We start from the raw sequence: 26,098 nt of genomic DNA, 5'->3' as shown, positions 1-26,098 counted from the left end.
TTGCCCAGAGTCACATAGTTGGAAGTGTTTAAGTGTCTGAGTTCAGATTTGAACTCAGTTACTCCTGACTTCGAGTCAGGTACTCTATCCCCTGTACCACCTAGCTGCCCCAGAATAAGAAATTTTGAATAGCAATGGAGATAGGATTAGAACCAAGGATCACCAAACCCACAAAAACGATTACAATCCCTGAGTAGCACAAGAATAATCTGAGAAATAGAGGATTTCCAAATATTCTTGAGGAAAAGAAAAGAGCTAATTAGAAACTTTGGCTTTCAGATACATTATAAGAAATGTAAAAAAAAAAAAGTCACCAGGAAAAACAAATCAAGAGGGACTTCACAAGGTTAAACTGTTTACGTTCCTGTACCCTATAGTTTTATAGGTAGATGTTTTTTGAAGAAGAACTATTAAAAGTATAATGGAAGAAATTAAGAGAATGCAAAATTTCAAAAAGATTAATAAAATCTATTTAAAAAATAAAGGTCCCAGTGATTTCTCCCAGTATTTTACTAATTAGGGCTAAATACATCACAGTTCTTTTATCAGTCCTCACAGGGAATGATCTTTCACTTTCTAATAGAGAACATGTCATTAAAATTTACTGGACAAGAGTTTCCTCTTCTATAACATGAGAGAATTGGAATAGATCACCCTGTGCTTCTTTTTGGCAGATCTCTGTTCAGTGATCAAATGATCTGAATAGATCACACTGCTCAAGAGTTTCCCATATTTTTCCACATTCTTCCAATAGTTCCCACTCCCCACTACCCAAGGTACTTTGGGTGTGGCCAGATATAAGCAGCAACAGCAGCACGATCGAAAACCTAAGTCTGCAACATGTCTTCTTCAAATAAAGATCACAATCTCAGCAATGTTTGGTACTATTGTCTCACCACATTGTTTTCACCTCAAGCTTCCCATTCACTAAAACCACCAGGGGGTTCGAGGAAAAATTGACTCTGGAATTTTCACTATACTGTGATATGTGTGTATGCCTACACATAGATCTGTATCTATATAGGGATATATCTTTGGGCCATCTATCATATCCATAATGCCCTCCCCCTCCCAAACTTTGCTTCACAGGGACCCTCCATTCATTGAAGAATCTGCTTATATGCTATCATGAAAATAAAATCCTTCCCAACAATGTATGCACTAGTAACTTATTTCTCAAATACATATTTCCCCACAGATATAGATTTCCTTTACATTGACCCTACATGTATTTATTCTGCATAAACATAGCCCGTGTACATGCTATCTAACCTGGGAGAGTGAAAGCTCTGGGAAAATCTTTTTTTTTTTTTCTGGAAAAGATAATGACAAATTTTGGAGGGCATGTGGGAAAATTGGGACAATAATTCATTGTTGGTGGAATTGTGAATGTATCCAACCGTTCTGGAGAGCAATTTGGAACTATACCCCAAAAATTATCAAACTGTGCTTACCCTCTGATCCAGCAGTGTTTCTACTGGGCTTATATCCCAAAGAGATCTTAAAGAAGGAAAAGGGATCCACATGAACAACAGTGTTTGTGGCAACACTTTTTGTAGTGGAAAGAAAGTGGAAACTGATGTCCATGAAATGGAGAATGGATGAATAAGTTATGGCACATGAATACTATGGAATGCTATTGTTCTATAAGAAATGACCAGCAGGATGATTTCGGGAAGGCCTGGAGAGACTTACAGGAACTGATGCTGAGTGAAGTGAGCAGAGCCAGGAGATGAGTATATACTTCAACAACAATATTATATGATGATCAATTCTAACTGATATGGCTCTCTTTAACCTTGAGATAATTCAAACCAGTTCCACCTGTATGGTGATAAAGAGAACCATCTACACCCAAAGAGAGAATCACGGGAACAAACCCAGCATTCTCACTCTCTCTTTTGTTATTCACTTGCATTTTGTTTTCTTTCTCAGTTTTTCTTTTTCTTCCTTCTTAATCTGATTTTTCTTGTGCAGCAAGATAACGGTATAAATATGTATACGTATATTGAATCTAACATGTATGTCGATGTATTTAACATGGATTGGACTACCTGTCAGCTAAGGTAGGGGTGGGGGTAAGGAGGGGAAAATTTGGAATATAAGGTTTTCCAAGGGTCAATGTTGGAAAAATTATCCATGCATATGCTTTCTAAATAAAAAGGTTTAATTTTAAAAAATGAATCTTAAGTCAATCTTACTTTTCACCAAAGTAAAGGCTTAATAATTTACTACCCAGGGTCTCCACTCAGAATTTTGATTCCAATCTTACCCAGGAAAAAGTTATCTTTCTGATAATCAGACTGTCTCCTATTATTTCCATCTGTTTCAAATTTAGTCCCTCCTGTGACCAGCCCACTCTCCCCAATTTTCCTTTCTGCCCTCTGGAATCCCACTTCTATTTTTAACAAGTTTCCATTCAAGGCAGCTCTACCTTCCACCCTAAAATTATTTTGCATAAATATCTTGTACTGATAAGTATCCTTCAATATATTTTTGTCCTTATCAGTAGAGTATAAGCTCCATGAGGACAATTCTATCTCTTTCTTGTCTTTGCATTCTCAGCAACTAGCTCAGGGAAGATCACATAATAGGAGATTAATTAATGGTCATTAAGTTTGAGCAGAGTCTTGTCTAGGCAGAACTGTAGGCAGAAAAGTATTGAATCATGATATAAAGGAAGCGCAGAACAACCATTTGTTGTCCTGAAGGACTCTCATTTCCTCTTTCTCCAGAGAAAACTTTCAGAATAGATACAGTGCCTGATGAATATGTCAACAGAGCAGCCAACGCCTGCTTACTCTGGCTGGCTATTCCAGGACTAAAAGCTGCTGCCATTGTTACATTGTGGTGTCACAAGGGATGCGGTAACTAAGGCCCTTAAATACCTAGAAATGAGATACAACAAATTAGGACACGATTTGGTGACAGATTCATGACTTCATGAAGTCAGAACAATATGACATCAAATTTGTCCTTGGACATTTATTAGTCTGTGAATCCAGGCAACTAACAAACTCTGGGGATAAGAGAGAAGCCATCTTCCATGTTGTGAGGATTAAATGAGAAAAAATGTTTGTACAATCTATACAAAATGGGAAAGTGCTAAAGAAATGATAGCCAGTGCTATTATCATTGCTGGTGTTGTTGTTTAGGATATTCAGCCCAAGAGAACAGAAGATGATCCTGTAAGGTTCTTTTTGCAGAAATGCTTTTCTGAAATGTATTTTTTTCCTCATCAGTAAAGTATAAACTCCATAAGAAATGTTCTTTTTTTCTCTTTGTATTCCTGGCAGGGCAGGCCACAAAGTGGAGACTAATAACTGGTCATTAAGTTTGAGCTGGGTCGGGGGGCAGCTAGGTGGCGCAGTGAATAGAATTCACTTGAATTCATCAGGACCCGAGTTCAAATCTGGTCTCAGACACTTAACATTTCCTTCCTGTGTGACCCTGGGCAAGTCACTTAACCCCAGCCTCAAAGAAAATAATAATAATAATAATAATAATAATAATAATAATAATAATAATAATAATAATTTTGAGCTGGGTCTTGTCTAGATAGGATGCTGTCTCCTAGAACTCTGAGTCAGAAAAGCATTGAATAATGATGTGTTACTCAGGCCAGAAGAGTCAGTGGTGTCCTGACTGACTCCTGAGATGTCCTGGTCAAGGCTCTATTATCAGGGTAGGTGCAATGGCTGACCATAGAGCAATCGGTGCAGCCAACACCAAGGCTGGCCAATCCTTGGCTGAAAAGTGTGCCCACTATGGTATCCTACAGGAGATGCAGTCACTGAGCCATTTATATGCCTGGAGATAAAGGGAAACAGATTCCTACATTATTTGCCTGATTTATGATTTTAACTGACTGGAAATCAGGAAAGGCTGTGGTCAAAACTTAACTTAGATCGTTACAAGCTATGTGAGCCAAGGCCAAAACATTAGCTTTGCCTCAGTTTGATCATCTGTAAAATGGGGACAATGGAGAGTCTACTTTTCAGGCTGCTGTAAAGATCAAATGAGAATATATGTGAAAAATATCTGCCAAGATGAAAGCACTATAGAAATGATATCCATCAATATTGTTTTTGTTCTTGTGCTTATGATGTGGATAATGATGTTCACACCAAGACAGCAGGAAATGACACTGAGACAGAAGTCGTACCATGCACGGAACATGTGCTCACCCTCCCTGTGAGCCAAGGGTCTGAGGTCAGGATCTGAGGCTGTGGTGTTAAGCCTTCGTGCCCAATCTTGGTGATTTCAGGGAAAGGCTACGTAAGGGGAATGCTGGTACTTTCTTGGAACAGCGAGGCATTTGTGGAGGCCCCAGACCCCTTTCAGTTGTCTTTGACACTAAAGAGGCATCAGTTTCTCCAGTCCTTGCCAGGCTCCATTTACCATGAGCCATGCTGATTTCCTCAGAACTCAGCCTTGAAGGACCATCCCTTTCATCAGTATAAGAGTGGAAACTGTGGGGCCTGGGTTAAGGAGGCGTGAGGCAGCAGGGCTGGCTACCACATCCTGGGCCAGCCTCCTTTTGACCTGCCTTTTTCCGCTCTGCACAGTTGAGGCTGGCTGACCCAGGACAGAACGCAAGATCCACCATGGACTCCACAGTAACTTTCCTGATCTCCATGGGTAAGTCTCCAGAGTCACACCAGGGTAGGGAAGGACATTGTGACAAGATTCTGAGCTGGCTCACCTGACCGATGGGGAAGAAACTTAAGGAGGACACAGAAGTACTGGGGGTGAAACAGGACCCCAATGTCTGCTCAAATGGTTCTTCCTTCATATTCTGACCTGAGCTTCTCTTACAGGACTGTGCCTGCACTGGGAGTCTACGGCAGAGATGGGTGAGTGCTGCCCCCTCCAACATCCCATTGTTCTTTTTGTACTCCTGGTCCCAAAACAATTCAGAAATCCACTCCGGGATAGGAACTTCAGAGTCCACAGGTGAAAGATTCACAGGGTGAGAGAAATCCTGAAAAATCTTGAATCTTTTTTCCTTGTCAGATGCCCTTTTCAGGCCGGCCCTTTGGGCTGACCCAAGTCCCGTGGTCCGCAAGGGAGCAGATGTGACCCTCAGGTGCCAGGGCCGACTGGGGAGTGACAGATTCCAGCTCTGGAAGGATGGAGAGCTCAGAGAGGAGAGAAATGACTCGTGGTCACGGGCGGACTTTGTGCTCAGGAAAGTAGATGACTTGAGAGATGCCAGAAGCTACAAATGCCGCTCTGGGCAGGGGCCCTTGTGGTCAGAGCTCAGTGACCCCCTGACCCTTGTAGTGACAGGTGAGGAGTGCTGGTATTAAGCCATCCCAGATGGCAAGGAACCAATCCTGGAATGGGAATCCCAGATTCCTCCCTAGAAAGTCAACTTAAATAAATGGGGCAAACCCTCAGGCTGTACTATCTTCCTCTCCTTTCTCCTTTGCTAAAGCTTCTCACAACTCACAGTGCTCTGGGAACCTGTCGCCCTTAAGCTCACATTTTGAGTTTTGAAATCTTCCTCAATAGCCCTAAGAGGAGGAGTACATGTGTACGTGATTCTCTTTTAGAAATGGGGAAAGTGAGACTTGGAGAGGAGGTAAGCTGACTTAAGTAGGTGAGCAGGTTCTTTAGTGTCAGGGGATTAGAAGCCATGTCTCCCGGCTCCAATCCCAGGGATCTTCCCCGACCTGCTCACAGTCCCTTGGTGATGCAGTCAGGAGAGCCAGACTACTCCTTTCTCAGATGATACCCAGCAGCCTTTGGGAGAAGAGGGACACAGCTTTCCCGGAGCAAATGGAATGTAGATGAACTTTTTCTTTCTTCTCCTAGGTCCAACCCAGCAACACCCTACATGTTCAGTTTTATCTCCCACCGCTCCCTTCTGTCCTCACTACCTTCCCATTACCCTGAACAGATGTTTCCCTCTGATGCCTTTCCCACCTTCACACTCGTTTTCCTGCACATGGTTCAAGTCCAGCTCAGACCCTGACTTTCCTGTTCGCCCTGATGGCAACAAATGGCACTGTCCTGCTCTTTGGCCCTCCCAGCATGCTAGCTTCACCTCTCTTTTGTGCCCACTCTTAAGATTGGGCCCCTTCCCAGCATTTCATGTTGCCATCCACCTGGCGAGTGTTTGAAGGGAGCCTGCTGAAGAGGGAAAGAGCCTAAGAGTGGGAGCCAGAGAGGGGGGCTCAGAGACCTGCATCCCCAGCTTCTGGCTGGGTAACAGTGGGCTAGTCGCTGAAGATCTCAGCTCCCCCTTATGGCATGAAGAGGAAAGATTATATAATGGGGTCACTTGAACTCAAAACCTTGTGACCTCTGGGACTAGGAGGCCTCTGATGAGAGCAGGGATGGTGATTTTTCTACACCTTTGGGCTCCCCCAGTCACCGAGCAGGAAATGGCTGGTAGATGACGAGGGAGGGCAGGATCCTTACACATCAGTCCAGAGGGATCCCCCGTTCTCCCATACCAGCATCTTCCCCACCACTGGCCGCACAAAGCTCTGCCACATCCTCTCTAGCTTCAGGGAGGGCTGGGCAAGGATAAGCAGGGCAAAGAGCAGTCATTGTGCAACAGTGTTGCAAAATGGCAGAGCCCTTCTTGAGAAGTTGAATTTCTCTCTAAGCACCTTCCACCCCACATGGTCCTGGGATTGTTAGAAACCAAGAGCTTTCCAAACCCCGAAGCTGAGGAAAAGGTCTGAATTTGCCAGTGATGTTGCATTAGCATCCCTCGTTAATGGAGCAAGCCCAGGCTCTTGTGCCAGAGCTTGATTCTTTGAAGGAGGTGAGAAGGGGGCAGCTGGGGCAGGGTGACTCCTCTGTCCAGGACTCTGCCCTTCCCCTGGCTCTGCACTTTCACAGCCTTCCTGGGCTCAGAAATTTTTTCTGATGATCCTGAGAGTCATGTTACTAACCAGTGAAATGGGTGACAGTGTAGCATTCTTGGTTGGTTTTCTGGGGGTTTTGCAACCAGCCTTCTCTTCAGTAATCACCTCGAGAAGAGTCAGGTGTTAAAGTCCAAATCCTTTATTATCTCCTTCACAATTTAGTTTCCTTGCCTGGGGCCCGGGCCAGCTTTCTGGAGAGCCTTTCAGACCGGCCTTGGTCTCCGTGGGGGAAGTGCAGGAGGCCAGCCTCCACGGTGCTGTGAGATGAAGGAATGAACCTGGCTCTGAGTCCCAGGGCTTGGGCTCCATTTCCAGCCACCACAAAAGATGGTCCCGCCCTGGCTGAGTTTGTCCCAGCTCATATCCTCTATCACAGCTAAATCCATTCATCCTACTGAGTGTGAGCCAATCATTATACCATTAGGGAGCCATTATTTGTGGTAAAATTAAATCAATTAGAGAACTATTAAGCACCATGCTAAACTAGATAACCATTGTCTCATCAATTCCACTGTTAGTACTTGGTAAGAATCCTTGTTTTAAGTACAGGGTTCTGGCCCATTGCAGACAGGACTGGAAACAGAGGTTTGGTCAGGGACCTTCAGCCCTCCCTATCCCTGCTAAGCTATTTCAGGCAGTGCTGGGAAGGGCTGGTGGTAAGAGATCAGGCTCTCATTTCCTTCATCCTTTCACAGTAGACCTCCCCAGACCCAACATTTCACCTTCACATGGCTTCCCAGTATCTTCAGCAACAACAGTGACCATCTCCTGCCAAATGCCATCACCATCATCCTCTCACGACTACATGTTTGCCCTCCTGGAGGCAAAGAGCCTGGAGCCCTTGCAGCTGCAAAGTCCTGCACAGAGCCAAGCTGTTTTCTCACTTCCATCGGTGAAGGCTGAGGACACTGGGAGCTACAGATGTATTTACTACAGGAAGACACCCCCCTACAGGGGGTCATATCCCAGCCATGCCCTGGAGCTGACTGTGTCTGGTGACTAGAGATGGACACACCCTAAGCGTCCAATTCCAGCCCCAACATAGGGGGGCCCATAGAGCTATGGGGACAGAATAAAATCCACAGATTATTGAGGGATGGTTTGGGGGAGGGAGACTTTGGTGCTCTAGCCTGTTCTATATGGATTCAGCTTTGAGCCTCAAGATAATGTGGACGTTCCCAGCCAAAAAAGTGGGAACAGGGGCAAAATTTCTGCTATCCCTGGCATTGGGTGGTAAAAAGAGGGTGCCTAGAGATGACATGGGATCTTGACAACTGTCACCCCTTTCTCCTCAGGACCATTCCCCAAGCCTACTCTGTGGGCCAAAGCTGACCTTGTGATGGCCCCGGGCACCAGCAGCACTCTGTGGTGCTCAAGACCCAGGCTGTCTTCTCTTAAGGAAGTGATTTTCACTCTATGGAAAGCTGGGACCCGAGAGCCCTTACAGCAGAAGCCCTCAGCAGATCTCTGGACTGACTTCTCCCTCCTCTCGGTAACACCCAGGGACACTGGGAGCTACAGCTGTACTTACAAGGACAGGACCACCTCTGGTAAAGAATCAGTGTCCAGTGATGCCCTGGAGCTGGTGGTGCCAGGTGAGCAAGTTGGGTACCCAAAAGAGTGGTAAGAACCACCCCTCTCCTCTCTGCCCACATGGGGACAAGGGCATGGTGTCTACACAGCCAGCTCTTGGGATCTTGAATCTTGGGTAAAATCTTATTCGTTCCTGAGTTGGGAGACAGGAGAAGAAGCACAGAGACTAAGACCTGAAAGGGACTTTGGAGGTTCTTGAGGCTAAACCCTCCTAATACCAAGGAACAAACAAGACCCTGAGAGAAAAGGACTTGTCCAGGGTCGCCTAACAAGTGAGGGGCAAAACTTAGACACAAGTCTAAGCTTTTTCACTCCTGGACTCTAATCTGAGACCAAGATCTTTGTTTCAGACTAGAAGGGAAAGGAGTAAGAGGACATGAGCTTCATTCCCGGGGATTCATCAGATGTATGAGATCAAAGACTGGGTGAAATCCCTCCAGTTGGGCAGTGTCCTTACACCCCTGGCTAGCACCAGCCAGATATCTAGTCAAACATCTCATGTACAAAAGACTTAAAGGAAGCTCATGGATCAAGGATGGAAGCTGGGTTTGGAATTTGGAAGATTCATCTTCCTGAATTCAAGTCTGGCTTCCATACCATTACTACATTCGTGATCCCGAACATTTCAGTTAATTCTGTTGATCTCATCTCCTTTATCTGTAAAATGAGCTAGACAAGAAAATGACAAAGTATCTCAATATCTTTGTCAAGAAAACTCTAAATGGGGTCCTTACCATTGGACATGATTAAAAACCACCTGGACAACCAAAGTGGACTGACACAGACCCAATGAGTGAGCCCCAGTCACACAGCAAATGGAGGCAGGGCAGGGACTTGACCTAGGTGTCCTGACCTCCAGCCTCCTCTCATCCCCATTATTCCCTCACAGGATCTCTGCCCAAGCCTTCCCTCTCAGCCCTCCCAGGCCTGGTGGTGGAGCCTGGGAAGCATGTGACTCTCCAGTGCAGGCAGCCCCCTCGGTCAGCACTCTGGAGAGCCACATTCACTCTGCTGAAGGTGGGCAGCCCTCAGCCCCTGCAGAGCCAGAGCCCAGCTGGGACCTCAGCTTACTTCCCCCTCCTCTCTGTGAGGGCCCAGGATGCTGGCAACTACACTTGTGTCTACTATAGGAAGATGGCTCCATACCAGGTGTCTGAGTGCAGTGAGGTCCTGGAGTTCCGGGTGACAGGTGAGAGTGTATTCATGTTCTCAAGGCATAAAACAGAGGGATGGGAGGTATGATTGAAAGGCAATCCAGAAAATCTGTGAGGACATCGTTTTGGGCTCATTTTATTATCATGAAGTAGAGGTTGGGCCAAAACAGACTGGGTATCAGAATACAGAGTCCAGGAAAAAAGGTCCTGCTCAGTCACTGCACCACTCTCAGGGGACAAGAATAGAAGGAGAAACAACCTGCTTGTTGTTAGCTAGATAACCCCAAAGAACACCTAAGGTTTACCATCTCTCCCCATTAAGAGAAATATACTTAGAGCAAGGAATGGTCAGAGTTAATGGAAGCTGGAGTTGATGGTCAGGGAATTCTTCAGACCTCTACAGTCTTGCTCCCCATCCACACTCCCTCATCACAACTATGGGGGTGAGGCTTGAGCATCTCTTCTCTCTCTTTGTATTTCCAGATGAGCTTCCCAAGCCTTCGCTCTCAGCCTCACCTGGACAAGAGGTGGTCTCAGGAACCAATGTGACCCTCCTTTGCTGGGGGCCTTCATGGATTCCTAGGTTTGTTCTATACAAGGAGGGAGTTGAAGAAATCCTGCACAGCATGGAAGTCCATGAAGACAGGGCCAGGTTCTCCTTGACTCATGTGACCCCCGAGCATTCTGGCAATTACACCTGCAGCTATCAGCTGGGCACCAATGAAAGTCTCTGGAAGCAGCCTAGTGATGCCCTGGAGCTTCTAGTGAGAGGTGAGAACAGGATGATGGGAAAATGACAATAAGTACTTCATTTCTCAGCCCCTACAAAGAAAGGAAAGCATGGCCTTGGTTCTAGCCAAGAGATAGAGGGTAAGGTCTCTAGACTTTGACACTGTCCTCATTTCCAGGCCAATGGATGTCCAGTGTGTGAGCTGAGGCATAAGACATTCTTCCTTATTCCTTTACACACACACACACACACACACACACACACACACACACACACACACACACACACTCTCACACACACACACATACAAACATGCATCTTTATTCTGGTTTCTGTTTACTCACTTTGATTCTAAGAGATAAACCCTCTCTGAATAGGATTTGTACCAAACTGTTGAATGCTAGTGGTGATGGGAGGTTGTAGAGGGAATAAGAGAAAAACTTAGTAATAATTATATAGGAAAGGTAAGCGTTCCTTTGCACAGTTATTTATGAAGATTCTTCTCTGCCCCCAATCCATGTTCAGATCCCAGTAACAACTTGATCATCATCCTCAGCTGTGTTTCCTTTCTTCTCCTCCTCCTCTGCCTTCTCCTGTTTGCATTCCTCTGCCATGGATCCATCCCTGTGGGTGAGTTTGGGGAAGAGAGGATGAAACAGAAATAATAAGGACTAGACCTCCATTTCCTTTTTTGAAGTCTTCCCTGACTTTATTTCTTTGTGCCCATGTCTCTCTCCCAGGGTCTTTGAGAGGATACAGCCTTCAGAGGTAAGGAGACTCCACTCTTCTTCCCATTGTCCTTGGTTCCTTCTTTTCCATGTAACCTGAACTCTCTGAACTGGAAAGAGATTCTGGTGAGGAGAAGAAGCTGACAGAACCTCCCTGAGTGAATTCCATCTCCTTAGGTTATTTCTTCCCTTTCTCCCTACTGTAGCTGTTGCTCTTGCTTTCCTTGGAGTACCTGCCTGCCTCATCATGCTGATGGACCCAGAGAGGAAAACCCATGTAAGTTATCTGGTCAGGAAAAGAGCAGGATCCTGGGATGGGGGAGGAATAGTAGAAGGAAATCTTTGTTCTTGGAGCTTGTGAATGATATAATCTTCCCTCCACCTCAGATTCAGAAGCTGCCGAAGACAGACCAGGACAACTATTCGTAAGTTAATTCCATCCTGTCTTCTACCTCGAAAAACTTTCAAACTTGACCCTAACTTTTAACAGGGTTTGGTTGGAAAAGATCTTTCTTATTTCTTCTCTTCCAGTATAATGCCTTTAAAATGAGTATCTCTTAAATTAGTGAGAATATGTAAATAACATTTCCATAACTATACTTCAATATCATTTATTTCCTTCATAATTCTTTTTAGTACAGTGTGAGACTGAGAAGGTATCTATAGCTTTCCCAAACGAGTCTTCAAAGCTTTCACAACAGAACTAGATTAAGAACTGCCACTGTGAAGTCACTCACTGTTCCCTCCCTCTTATATTTCTCCTTCAGGTCGCCATGGCTGAAGAGCCACAGGAAGTGACGTACACTCAGTTGAACTTAAGAACCTTGAATAAGAAAAAAAAAGGATGCCAAGGAGATACCCATAGAACCTATGTTCTATGACACTGTATTTTTAGACTGAGGATTTGGGCACTTTTCACAAAGGAATTCTTTACTTTTCCTCTTCCATCTCTTCTCCTCTCCCTGATCCTCATTTCATGTGTTCTCTAATGTGCTTTCTCCCATTGCCATCACTGAGCCATGGTAGCTATAAGGAACATCCACTGGGATATAAACTTGGACAGAGTACACCAGTCTAAAGGTGGTTTAGGAGGAAGGAGGAGAAGAGAATCTGGACCTCAAAGTTTAAAAAAAAACAATATTGAAATTATGAAGCACCAGCAGAGAATGCATTTCATTTTTGTTCATTGTTGGTAGTAGTAGTAATAATAATAATAATGATAATAATAATAATAATAATAATAATAATAATAATAATGAAGAAGAAGAAGAAGAATGAGAAGAAGAAGAAGAAGAAGAAGAACAAGAAGAAGAAGAAGAAGAAAGAAGAAGAAAGAAGGAGGAGAAGAAGAATTTTTCATCCTGTAACTATTGCTACCATATTTATTTGCTATGGCTATAATTTTTGAGGGGGCGAAACAAGAGAGAAAGAGTATCAATATTCCATATGTTTCTAGCATATATTCAAAGCAGTGTGCATAATATAACATTACTGTGAAAGAAATGATTTATGATTTTTAAAATTAATTTAGTGGATATAAAAATATTAAAAGTTATTTTTCATGTAATTAGAGGGAAATAAAATACTAAATACAATAAAATAAAACAAAACAAATTCCTTATTTAATATTATTCTTTCAATTTTAATAATGTTTTCTTTGATTTTTCAGGAAGTCCAATTAAATATTTAATTGGATAATTTTTATTTAAAATTTTGGCTTCAGGCTCAAATCATAGATCTCCTTTCTTTCTCTTTATTTTGTGAATGAAAGCTGTCAGAGATGTAAATTTTCCCCAAAGCATCTTCTTGGTTTCATCCCATAAATTTTACTGTATATTCTAATGTGTTCCTTGTAAACAATATACCATACGATTCTAATATTTGATGCATTTTGTTGTACACTTTGATTTAATTGGTGATTTCATCACATTCTTAATCTACAGTTATGATTACTGTGTTTCCCACCATCCTCTCTTACTCTTTTTTTGTTCTTCTCTCTCTGTTCACACCATCTTTAAAAGATTGTTGTTTCTAACTGCTGCTTACCCTTTTATCAGCCCTCTCTTCTCATTCACTCCTCCCCTATTATTTTCCTGTTAGACAAGATGGATTTCTATACCTACATAACTGTCTAAATTATATTCCCACTTTGAATCATTTCCATGAGAGAAAAGGTTCAAATCTTTTTAATAAAGTTTTTTTTTTTATTTTCAAAACAGATGCACAGATACTTTGACAAAATTGACCCTTTCATAGCCTTGTGTTTCAGATTTTCTTCTTCTTCCCTCCACCCCCTCCCCTAGATGGCAAGCAATCCAATATATGTTAAACATGTTAAAATATATGTTAAATCTAATATAGATAAACATATTTATACAATTCTCTTGCTGCACAAGAAAAATCAGATCAAAAAAAAAGAAGAAAATAATTGAGTTAAAAAAAACGCAAGCAAACAACAACAAAAAGACAGAGAAATTAGTGATCCACATTTAGTTTCTACAGTCCTCTCTCTGGGTGTAGATGGTTCTCTTCATTACAAGATCATTGGAATGGGCATCAATCATTGTTAGAAAGAGTCACATCCATCAGAACTGATCATCATATAATATTGATGATGCTATGTACAATGATCTCCTGCTTCCACTCATTTCATTTACCATCAGTTCATGTAAATCTCTCCATGACCATTTCTTATAGAACAATAATATTCCATAACATTCATATACCATAACTTATTCAGCCATTCTCTGATTGATAGTCATCCACTCCCAAAAATCCTATGAAAAGTATTGCCGCAAACATTTTTGCACATGTGGGTCCCTTTCCTTCCTTTAAAATCTCTTTGGGATATAGACCCAATAGAAACACTGCTGGGTCAAAGGGTATGCAGTTTGATAACTTTTAGAGCATAGTTCCAAACTGTTCTCCACATGATTGGATGTGTTCCCAGTTCCCTCAATAATGTATTAGTGTCCCAGTTTTCCCACATCCCATCCAACATTCATCATTATATTTTTTCTGTCATCTTAACCATTCTGAGATGTGTGTAGTGGTATCTCAAAGTTGTCTTAATTTGCATTTCTCTGCTCAATAGTGATGTGGAACACTTTCTCATATGATTAGAAATAGTTTTAATTTCTTCATCTGAAAATTGTCTGTTCATATCTTTTGACCATTAATCAACTGGAGAATGAATTGGATTCTTATAAATCTGAGTCAATTCACTATATATTTTAGAAGTGAAGCCTTTATCAGAACTCTTAAATGTAAAAATGATTTCCCAGTTTATTGCTTCCTTTCTAATTTTGTCTGCATTCATTTTGTTTGTATAAAACCTTTTTAACTTAATATAATCAAAATTATCTATTTGGTGTTCAATTATGAGTTCCAGTTCTTCTTTGGACACAAATTCTTTCCTTCTGCACAGATCTGAGAGGTAAACTATGTTATGTTCTTCTAATTTGCTTATAATATCACTCTTTATATCTAAATCATGAACCTATTTAGATCTTATCTTGATATGTGGTGTTAGGTGTGGATCGAACTCTAATTTCTTCCATACTAGTTTCCAATTTACCCAGCAGTTTTTGTCAAATAGTGAATTCTTATCCCAAAATCTGAGTTCTTTGGGTTTGTCAAATACTAGATTGCTGTAGTCATTCACTGTTTTATCCTGTGATCCTAACCTATTCTACTGATCGACTTCTCTATTTCTTAGCCAGTACCAAATGGTTTGGATGACTGCTCTTTTATAACATAATTTTAGGTCTGGCACAATTAGGCCATTTTCATTAGCATTTTTTTTCATTAATTCCCTTTAAATTCTTGACTTTGTTCTTCCAGATGAACTTTATTACTATTTTATTTAGATCTGTAAAATAATTTTTGGGGGATTTTGATCATTATGACACTAAAAAAGTAGATTAATTTAAGTAGTGTGTTTATTATATTCAATCGGCCTACCCATGAGCACTTGATATTTTCCCAACTGATTAGATCTGACTTCATTTGTGTGAAAAGGGTTTTGTAGTTGTGCTTATATAGTTTCTGACTTTTGCTTGGCAGGTGGATTCCCAAATATTTTATATTATTGACAGATATTTTGAATGCAATTTCTTTTTGTATCTCTTGCAGCTGGACTTTGGTGGTAATATATAAAAATGCTGATCATTTATATGGATTTATTTTGTATTCTGCAAATTGACTAGAGTTCTGAATTGTTTCTAGTAGTTTTTTTTAGTTGAATCTCTAGGGTTCTCTAAGGATACCATCATATCATCTGCAAAGAGTGATAATTTGATTTCCTCATGATTTACTCTAATTCCTTTAATCTCTTTATCTTCTCTTATTGCCAAAACTAAAACTTCTTTTTTATTTATTGAGTATAATTTCTTTTGCTAAAGCAATTGAGTTAAGTGACTGGCCCAGGATCACACAGCTAGGAAGTGTTAAGTGTCTGAGGTTAGATTTGACCTCAGATCACCCTGACCTCAGGGATGTTTTTAATAGGACTGGGTGTTGGATTTCATCAAAAGCTTTTTCTGCATCTATTGAGATAATCATATGATTTTTGTTAGTTTGGTTATTGATATAGTTGATTGTGCTAATAGTTTTCCTGATATTGAACCAGCCCTGCATTCTTAGTATAAATTCTACTTGTTCATAGTGCAGTACCCTGGGGATGATTTCATGTAATCTTATTGCTACTATTTTTTAAGATTTTGGCATCAATATTCATTAAGGAATTTGGTATATAATTTTCTTTCTTGTTTTCATCCTACCTGATTTAGCTACCAACCACCATATCTGTGTCATAAAAGGAATCTGGTAGGACTCCAGAAAGGTTCAAATCTTGCTATTCCTTTCAAATCTTTGAAACAAGTGAAATCTTAGAGATCTAGATGACAAATATGGGAATCAAGCTTGTGAAGCAGGCCAGGAATGCCTTTAAGATACATTGTTCTAGATTGATTTCATCATTATGAGATAGAAATTGGGAAAAGACTGAGGATTTCTAAGATAGGTTTGAACAAAGTTGGAAGTATGGCCCAGAACAGGTTTTCTGCCCAAGCCTTCCTTCTTGGACCTTCCAGGCCTGTTGGTGGAACTTGGAAAGCATGTAACTCTTCAGTGCAGAAAGTTCTCTAATCAGCACTCTGGAGAGTGACATTTATTCTGCTGAAGCTGGGCAACCCTCAGCTCCTGCAGAGCCAGATCCCAGTTGAGACCTCGGTTGACTTCTCACTGCTCTCTGTGAGGGTCCAGGATGGCAACTATAGCTGTTTCTATTATAGAAGAATGACTCTCCACCAGGTATTTGAGCCCAGTGAGGTCACCTAGATAATAGGTGAGTATGTCTGTGTACTTAAGGAATAAAATAGAAATTTGTATTTCAAATTTGAAAGTCAGGCTAAGAAGGTAGAGATATTACATTATTCTGGGCTGGTCTGACCATGTGTGATAAAAATTGGAACAAGACTGAGGGTATTTTTTTAAATTATAACTTTATATTGATAGAACATATGCATGGGTAATTTTTTACAACATTATCCCTTGCACTCACTTCTGTTCTGACTTTTTCCTTCCCTCCCTCCACCCCTTCCCTAGATGGCAGGCAGTCTTATGCATGTTAAATATGTTATAGTATATCCCAGATACACTATATGTGAGCAGAACTATATATTTCTCTTATTGTACAAGAAGAATTGGATTCAGAAAGTAAAAATAAACTGGGAAGAAAAGCAAAAATGTAAGTAGTCCACAGTCATTTCCCAGTGTTCCTTCTCTGGGTGTAGCTGATCCTGTTCATCATTGATCAATTGGAATGGAATTAGATCTTCTCTTTGTCAAAGATTTCCACTTCCATCAGAGTATATCCTCATACAGTATTGTTGTTGAAGTGTCTAATGATCTCCTGGTTCTGCTCATTTCACTCAGCATCAGTTTATGTAAGTCTCTCCAAATCTCTCCAAGCCTCTCTGTATTATTGCTGCTGGTCATTTCTTATAGAACAATAATATTCTATAACATTCATATAGCACAATTTACCCCACCACTCTCCAATTGATGGACATCCATTCATTTTCCAGTTTCTAGCCACTACAAAAAGGGTTGCCACAAACATTTTGGCACATACAGGTCCCTTTCCCTTCTTTAGTATCTGTTTGAAATATAAGCCCAGTAGTAACACCACTGGATCAAAGGGCACAGTTTGATAATTTGGGGGGCAAAATTTGAAATTGCTCTCCAGAATGGCTGGATTCTTTCACAATTCCACCAACAATACATCAGTGTCCCAGTTTTCCCACATTCCCTCCAACATTCATTATTATTTGTTCCTGTCATCTTAGCCAATTGACAGGTGGGTAGTGTTATCTCAGAGTTGTCCTAATTTGCATTTCTCTGATCAATAGTGATTATATGAGTAGAAATAGTTTCAATTTCATCATCTGAAAATTGTCTGTTCATATCCTTTGACCATTTATCAACTGGAGAATGGCTTGATTTCTTCTGAATTAGAGTCAATTCTCTATATATTTTGGAAATGAGGCCTTTATCAGAACCTTTAACTATAAAAATGTTTTCCCACTTTATTGCTTCCATTTTAATCTTGTTTACATTAGTTTTGTTTGTAGAAAGGCTTTTTAATTTGATATAATCAAAATTTTCTATTTTGTGATCAATAATGATCTCTAGTTCTTCTTTGGTCACAAATTCCTTCCTCCTCCACAAGTCTAAGAGTTCCTCTAATTTATTCATAATCTCATTCTTTATGCCTAAATCATGGACCCATTTTGATCTCATCTTGCTGTATGGTATTAAATGTAGGTCCATAAGGCTGAGGGTTTTTAAGGAAGATTTGAACAAAGGTGGAAGGATGGACCGGCTCAAGTACTGCTCTAAGCTCAAAGGTCACAGAAGGACCCTGTTTCTAGATAGGCCCATAGAACATCAGAGGTTCAACAATCATGCCTTTTCTGTTTGGAGATTTTGGTCAAAAAATGACCAAAATGACAAAGGAAGTGATGGTGTCTTTCAGAGATCTCAAAACTCTTGCTACCTTCACCCACCCACCCACATTATGACTGTGAAGCTGAACTTGAGGATCTCTGACTTCTATTTGGATTTCCATATACATTTCCCAAGCTTTTCCTCCCAGCCTAACTTGGCCCAGAATTGATCTCAGGGCCAATATGACCCTGCTGTGATGGGGACCCTCAAGAAATAATTGCTTTATTCTCTAAAAGGAAGGAGATGAAAAAATTCTTCCGAACATGGATATCACTCAAGATGGAGAACAGCTATTCTGACAAAGGTGATCCTCAAGGACTTTGGCTGCCACTCACCAAGGGAAATCTCTGGAAAAAAAGGCAATGAACCCCTGCAGTTAGAAGTAAGAAGCAGAAGCCCATAATACTCACTGGAAGGTGCCAATGGCACCTTTTTACTCATCCCCTACGAGGAAAAGAAACCAAGACCTTTGCTCTAGCCAAGAAACATGGGAACAGACACTACTGATATTTTAACCCTTTCCTCAATTCCAGGTCTGTAGAAAAAAGATTGTGGCTTGGCATGAGAGACTTTCTCTCATACTTCCCTGGGAACCATAATGCTATCCTAGTTTCTAGCTTTCTGAATATAATTTCAAGGGAAAAGCCACCTCTGAGCAGCATTTCCCTTAATCTTTGGATTGCTGGTGAAGATGGGTATATCTGGAGGGAAATAAGAAAAGAATATATAGATACAATGTGAGGATGGTCTAACAATAGTGATTTATGAAGATTCTGCTCCCTCAAAAACACTAGGTTTAGGTTCTAGTAATACCCTAATTATCAGATTCAGCTCCATTTCCTCCCTCCTTTGCCTTCTCTTGATGGCATTCCTCTGCCAAGGATTCCTCTCTATAGGTAAAACAGCCTTAAATTTTTATGTCTTAAGGAATAAAATTAGGTTGGGACTGGGACTTTCAATTTCTTCATTATGATCTTCCCTGATTTTGCTTCTTCCCTTCCCTTGTGTATCACCAGGGTGTGGGCAAGGAGAGAGCCCTAGGAGATAAGTAGATTCATCTCTTTTCCCCATAATCCTCTGTTTCTTCCTTCCAATATAATCTTGGAACCTCTACATTGAATCAAAGACATGGTGATGTTCATAAAGCTTCCCAGATGGAATATTTTCCCTCGTTCTATATCCTCCTCTCCATATCACAGTCATCTTTCTTGCCCTTATCTCCCTTGGAGTACCCATATGCAGCTGGAGGGCCCCAAAGAGGAACTACTATGTAAGTTATCAGGGCAAGAAAGGGATATGATAATGAGTCAAGGGGAGGGGATTGTGGAAGGGATTCTCAGTCTTGGAAACCTCCCTCTTCCTAAGATACAGAAGGGGCCAAGGAAAGATCAAGGGAAAAACTGGTGAGTTACCCCTCCTGTCCTCCCCCTGAAGGAAGCTGTTTTATCCTTGACCTTAACCTTTCCCAGCAGGCTCTAGGCTCGAAGCTGAACTACACCTTAATCACTTACCAATATTTTCTTCTAATCATCCAGAGCAGGGCCTCTAAATTGGAAATCCCCCAAATTCATGGAGTAACTTGATATATATTTGCCAGGAGATCGATGACTGGTGATCATTCATATCACCCTGTCCAGGATTTTCCCTCATTATTCCAGATTCCATAGAATCACACTCCAAGGTACTTTGGATGTGGCCTGATAAAGACAAGGCAAAGCAGCACTATCACGATCTCAGCTTGTAACACTTCTTGAAATAAAGGTGAGGGTCTCAGAAATGTGTGGGACTGTCATCTCACCACATTGGTCACACCTCAAGTTTTTCATTTACTAAAACCACAGATCGTTAGATGAAAAATTGACTCGGATATTTATATTCTGCTATGAGGCGTGTATTTATATACATAGATCTGTTTCTATATATGGATATATCTTTGTTTGAGCCATCTGTCACATCTGTATGCCCTTCCCCCACCCCTCTAGCTCACTGAGACCCTCCATTCATTGGAGAATCTGCTCACATACCATCATGAAAATGAAATCATTCCTAATAGCATGTACACTAGTGCCTTACCTCCCTGACAAATATATATTTACCCACAGATATATATTTATTTTATACTAATATTGCGTGTCTTTCTTCTGTATAAACACAGCCCATGTACATGCTATCTAACCTGTGAGAATGGAATATTTCTCTCTTTGAATCCCCAAGAGATTTGGGGATTGATTGTGCATCAGACAGAACCTGGGACCATCTGACCTACAATCACAAATGTGAGCTCATCCCCAATTTCCAGCCACAGGGATGAAAATTGATGAATCTTACTTTTAAATGAACTGAAAGCCTGCCTGAATAGCACCCAATGCTTTCACCGGTATGCTGAGCCATGCACTGCCAAGGTCAAAACAGTCTGCATTTCAGACTCTCTTTTGCCATGCCCAATTACTTTAACGTCAGTTCCTTTTGTGTCCCAGCTCATTACTTCCCATATTTTTTTATGTTCTCTCAACATATGTACTATCATTAACAATCATTTAAATGAGAGTTGATTCTAAACCTGCAAATTCATCATGCACAAGTGCTTATACTAAAATCTATGTTTGCCCTTGCAGGAAAGTATAAGCTCCATAAGGACTGATCTATTTCTGTTTTCTAGTTGAATTCCCAGCAACTAGCACAGGTCAGGCAACGTGGCAGAAGCTTGATAAATGGTCATTGAGTTTGAGCTGGGGTCTTTCTAGCTAGGATGCCACCTGTCTCATGGGACTCTGTGCCAACAGATTATTGACTGATGTTGGGCAAGACAGCCCAGAACAGTCAGCGACTGTTCTGATTGACTCTTGATATGTCCTAGTCAACCAGTTATTGTAAGCAAATGCATAACGGCCGACCAAAGGGCAAGCAGATCGGCCGACACGAATGCTGGACAGTCCTCGGTTAGAAGGTGTGGCCATTTTGGTCTCCTACAGGAGATGGAGTTACTGAGGGATTTATATACTTGGAGATTAAGGGCAACAAATGCCTGCATTATCTACTATTTGATTCATAAATTTAATTAATTAAACCTGGAAAGGCTAAGTTCAAATCTGACATAGATACTTATTTGTTTTATGACCCTGGGCAGGGAATTTAACTCTGTCTACATCGGCGATCTCATCTGTAAAATCTGGAAGGTGTGATAGCTACCTCACATGTTGTGTGCCTCAAATGAGAACACCTATGTAAAATATTTGCCAAGCTGAAAGTACTTTACAACGATTCCACTGTTGTTGTCACTGTGGGTGTGGTGGCTGCTGGTGATGATGTTCATACTAAAACACCAGCAAATGACACTCACCCAGAAGTCCTACCAGCCATGGAACATGTGCCCATCCATCTCCCAAGTCACTCTTCCCGGGCTGTGGGGTCAGGAGTTGGAGCTGAATCCTGGTGATTCCAGGGTCAGGGTTTGTATGGCCGATGCTACTCCTTTCACAGAACAGGGATGCGTGTATAGAGACCCCAGATCACCTTCAGTTGTCTTTAACATTAAATATCCATCATAGTCCACAGTCCTTTCCAGGTTTCATCTACTTGTAGTCACTCTAATTCATTCAGAAATAAGCCTTGGAGGACCATAGTCCCTTTCATCTGTATGAGAGCGGAAACTGTGGGGCCAGGGTTTAGGAGGCCTGAGGTAGAAGGGCTGCCCACAACATCCTGGACTAGCCTCCAGTCCTGCAGCCTCCGGTACTCTCCACAGTAGAGGTTAGGACAAAGCTGAAGGCCCACCATGGACGCCACCCTCACTCTGCTGCTCTCCACAGGTGAGTCTTCAAGGTTAACCCTGGCAAAAGAGAGACTATTTTGCCAAGGCCTTTAGCTGACTGAGTCAGAAGGACAGGGAGGAAACTTAAAGAGGAGTCAGAATCATTGAGGCAGAGCAGGACCCAGTCTCTGCTCACAGGGATCCCCCTTCATATTTTGATCAAAGCAGAATTAGAGAATCAGGGTCGTTGGCAAGGGCTGGGGAAGAAGTCAGAGTGGGCTGGAGGGGAGCCATCTGTAACCTGGTCTTCTCTTACAGGGCTGTGTCTGCACTGGGAGGTCAGGGCACAGATGGGTGAGTCCTGCCCCCAAAAGCACAATGTTCGCCTTTCAGTCTTTGTCTCAGATCAACCCAGAAATCCACTCCTGGGTTAAGCAGGGAGGAAAACAGGTGCCGTTGCAAGGAATGGAAGGGGTGATGAAAGGAGGGACTTCAGGATGTGGAGGAGAAACACGGGCTCCAGAGGAATCCCTAAAAATCAAATTTGTTTCCTCTTCAGAAATCCTCCCAAGACCCACCCTCTGGGCTCTGCCAAGTCCCGTGGTCCCCAAGGGAGCAGATGTGACCCTCAGGTGCCAGGGACGACTGGGGAGTGACAAATTCCAGCTCTGGAAGGATGGAGAGCTCATAGAGGAGAGAAATGATTCATGGTCACAGACAGACTTTGTGCTCAGGAGTGTGAATGACTGGACAGATGCCAGGAGCTACAGGTGCCGCTCTGGGCAGGGGCCCTTGTGGTCAGAGCTCAGTGACCCCCTGGCCCTGATGGTGATGACAGGTGAGGTGTGCTCAAACCATCCTTTGGGGAAAGGCAAGTCCTGGGAGAGGAGCCCCTGATCCGTCTCTAGAAAGTCAATGATTAAAAGGGAAAACTATTGGTCTTTAATAACTGTCTCCCCTCACCAACCACCTCCCTAGGCTCCGAGAACACCTGCCTCACCCACTCAGAGGTTAAGATTATAAAGTTTAGAAATCTTTCCCCTCAATAATTCTGCCAGGAGGAGAGCTCATGTGTGATGGTTTTTCTTTTAGAGATGGGGAAACTGAGGCCTGGAGAGAAGGTAAGGGGACTCAAGCAGGTCAGCGGGATCTTAAGTGTCAGGGACAGGATTGTGAGCCATGTCTCCTAGCAGCAAATCTACAGATCTCCCCTCATCTGCTCAGGGTCCTTTGGTGACTCAGCCATTCAAGCCAGGATGCTCCTCCCTCAGACATACACAGCCACCTTTGGGAGCAGGGGCACCCAGCTTTTACAGAGGAAACTTTACCTAGATGAACTTTTCCTTTCTTCTTTGGGCTCACACTGCCAATATCCCACCAGCCCCGTTCTGTCTCCCAGTGTTCCCTGCTGTCCTCCTTACATTCCCATCAGCACGGACAGATGCTTCCCCCAATCTCCATCATGTCCCACCTCTCTGCCTTTGCTCACACTGTTTTCCCTGCCTGTAATGCCCTTCTCGCCTTCATCACTTTCTTATACATGCTTCAAGCCCAGCTCAGATGCTGGCGGCCCCAGGATGCTGCCCCAGCTGCCATCAAGTGGCAATGTCCTGGTCCTTCCCAGCATGCCGGCTTTACCATTCTCATGGGTCCACTCTAGCCCTGGGTCCTTCTCTGCACCCCAAGCTACTGTCCATCTGGCCTATGACAGAAGATAGCCCGATGAAGGGAGGAGGAGCTTGATTTGATGGCTGTGAAATAACATTCACACACCTGTCCCCCTCGATGTTGGTGGGGTGACTATGGGAAAGTCCTGGCCTTCTAGAGATCAGTTTCCCTCTTCATGACATGAAGCTTATGTTCTAATGGACCGGATGGTCTAATGGGGTTTTTTGAGCTAAAAACTCTGTGATCCTTGTGAAAATGACTGTCTTCAGGTAGCAAGAATGATCCCTTCCTTAAATCTTTAGGGCTCCCCCTTCATTGAGCAGGAAATGACTGATGATGAATGAGGGCAGGGAAAGCAGACTCAGAGGGAGTCTCCATTCTCCTCTGGCAGCTCCTGCTCTGGTTTCACTGCAGTATTGACAATGAGTGATAGGCCAAGGACATGCCACAGTGTGGGGAAATTGGAGCCTGGGAATCTAGAAATTCTGTGTATCCCACAGTTATGGGGTTATTTGGAAGAGAAGCCAGAGATTTTCAAACCTTAAAACCTAAGAGAAAAGTCTGAATTTGTCTGTGCGGTTGTATTAGAGTCCTTTCTTGGTCCTGCTGGCCTGGCTGTAGGACCAAAGTTGGGCCCCTTGAAGGGAGTAAGAAGGGGGACAGGTGTGAAAGGGGGACCTGCTCCGCCCCTTGTTCCATCTTCTCCATTGTTTTATAGATTCACAGACTTCTCAAGCCCAGAACATCTTTCTCAAGGTGACCAAGGAACCCATGGACCAAGTACCCCAGGCCTACAGGACTGTAAAATGGGCCTGATCAAGCACGCTTTTTGCCTGCTTGGCTCTTTTCATGGAATGGTTGCATGGGATGGGGAGATCAGATCATTAACTTTCTTCTTTCCTCCTTGACCAGGAACCTTCTCCAAACCCAACATTGGAGCTTCACCTGGACCCTTGATATCTCCAGGGAAAGCAGTGACCATCTGGTGCCAAATGCCCCAATGGTCCCCCTCTCAGGACTACACTTTTGCCCTGCTGGATGCAAAGAGACTGGAGCCCTTACTGCTACAGATCCCTGCAGGGCCCGGGACTGAATTTTCACTTCCATCTGTGGGAGCTGAGGACACTGGGAGCTACAGCTGTATTTACTACCTGAAAACACCCCCACACAGAGCATCCTTTCTCAGCCAAGCCGTGGAGCTGACTGTGCTTGGTGACTAGTCCTGGGAATCCCTAAGTACCCATTCCATGTCCCCACATAGAGGCCCCAAAGCTCCGGGGACAGCATAAGATCATGGGTATTCTGAAGGGATGGTGGGAATAGGGCTGGAAGAAAGGTCTTGGCCATCTCACTTTAGGCCCTAGGATAATGGGGGTGTTCTCCAGTCAGACAGGACCTAAGGGAGAGAATCAGATGAGAAACAAGATTTCTGCTGCCCCTTTCAGGGGGTTAGCAGAGGGGGTCTAGAAATGACATCTGACATTGACCTCAGGCATCCCTTTCTCCTCAGGACAACTACCCAGACCCACCCTGTGGGCCCAGCCAGGCCTTGTGGTAGCCCCAGGGACCAACATCACTCTCTGGTGCTCAAGGCCCAAGCTGGCTTCTCCTGAGGAGGTGACATATATTCTGTGGAAGATTGGGACGAGGCAGCCCTTGCAGAACCAGAACTCAGCACAGCTCTGGACTGACTTCTCCCTCCCTTCTGTCAGACCTGAGGACACTGGGAGCTACAGATGTACTTACCAGGACAGGACAGGCTCTGATAGACAATCAGTGCCCAGTGAGACCCTGGAGCTGGTGGTGACAGGTGAGGGGTGTGGGGACCCCAGAATAATGCTGAGTGTGACCCCTCTGCCCTCTGCACAAATAGGGGCCCCCAGAGCCAAGGGCAGGGGGCCTACATGGCCTGATCTGTTCTGGGGCCAGTCCTGAGTCAGGGACCTTGAAAGGCATGAGATATTTCCGTTTTGATCTGGGATCTTAGGTAAAAGTTGATAGTGAGTTCTGAGTTAGGAGGTAGAAGTCTCAGATGGTCACATAGGAACAGAGAGTCAGAACATGGACTTGACCCAGGCGTCCTCTCACACCCCCCCCATTCTTCCCCTCTCAGGATCTCTGCCCAAGCCTTCTCTCTCAGCCCACCCAGGCCTGGTGGTGGAGCCTGGGAAGCATGTGACTCTCCAGTGCAGGCAGCCCCCTCGGTCAGCACTCTGGAGAGCCACATTTGCTCTGCTGAAGGTGGGCAGCCCTCAGCCCTTGCAGAGCCAGAGCCCAGCTGGGACCTCAGCTGTCTTCCCCCTCCTCTCTGTGAGATCCCAGGATGCTGGCAACTACACTTGTGTCTACTCTGAAAGAATGGCTCCACACCAGGTGTCGGAGCCCAGTGATGCCCTAGAGATCTGGGTGACAGGTAAGAATGTCTTCAAGTTCTCCAGGGAAAAAATAGAGGGATGGAAGTTAAGATTGAAAGGTAGCCCAGAAAATGTGGGCTCCTTTTAACAGCAGAAAGGAGAGGTCGGGATAAGGACTGGATATCAATTAGGAAGTGGAAAACAAAGTTGGAACAATGGACCAGC

General features: G+C 43.2%; 2 protein-coding genes across 2 annotated transcripts in view; both read left to right on the top strand.

The window, feature by feature from the left end:
• Positions 1-8,193: 8,193 nt before the first annotated feature.
• On the top strand, positions 8,194-12,263 carry LOC141551659 (immunoglobulin superfamily member 1-like). Its single transcript, XM_074283545.1, has 8 exons — positions 8,194-8,479; positions 9,367-9,666; positions 10,115-10,402; positions 10,887-10,991; positions 11,102-11,129; positions 11,296-11,366; positions 11,477-11,514; positions 11,857-12,263. Exons 1-8 carry the CDS (start codon positions 8,224-8,226, stop codon positions 11,968-11,970), a joined length of 1,200 nt encoding a protein of 399 aa, XP_074139646.1. The 5' UTR covers positions 8,194-8,223; the 3' UTR covers positions 11,971-12,263.
• A 9,612-nt stretch (positions 12,264-21,875) lies between these two features.
• LOC141541530 (immunoglobulin superfamily member 1-like) overlaps positions 21,876-26,098 on the top strand; it is a 30,784-nt gene continuing 26,561 nt past the window's right edge. Inside the window, exons 1-6 of the mRNA XM_074265765.1 lie at positions 21,876-21,909; positions 22,411-22,689; positions 24,238-24,320; positions 24,536-24,731; positions 25,030-25,329; positions 25,633-25,932. Coding sequence (XP_074121866.1) covers positions 21,876-21,909; positions 22,411-22,689; positions 24,238-24,320; positions 24,536-24,731; positions 25,030-25,329; positions 25,633-25,932 — 1,192 coding nt within the window. The remainder of the gene's footprint in view (positions 21,910-22,410; positions 22,690-24,237; positions 24,321-24,535; positions 24,732-25,029; positions 25,330-25,632; positions 25,933-26,098) is intronic.

The sequence above is a fragment of the Sminthopsis crassicaudata genome, chromosome 1, assembly GCF_048593235.1.
Source record: "Sminthopsis crassicaudata isolate SCR6 chromosome 1, ASM4859323v1, whole genome shotgun sequence".
NCBI lineage: Eukaryota > Metazoa > Chordata > Mammalia > Dasyuromorphia > Dasyuridae > Sminthopsis > Sminthopsis crassicaudata.
This window is presented reverse-complemented; position numbering and strand designations above follow the sequence as displayed.

What these genes read in the sequence shown, in the direction of transcription:
- LOC141551659 (XM_074283545.1), top strand. Translation starts at nt 8,224, where the DNA reads ATGGCCCCGGGCACCAGCAGCACTCTGTGGTGCTCAAGACCCAGGCTG. An exon ending in CCTGGAGTTCCGGGTGACAG is followed by an intron (nt 9,667 to 10,114) that starts GTGAGAGTGTAT and finishes TTGTATTTCCAG; the next exon opens with ATGAGCTTCCCAAGCCTTCG. An exon ending in CCTGGAGCTTCTAGTGAGAG is followed by an intron (nt 10,403 to 10,886) that starts GTGAGAACAGGA and finishes ATCCATGTTCAG; the next exon opens with ATCCCAGTAACAACTTGATC.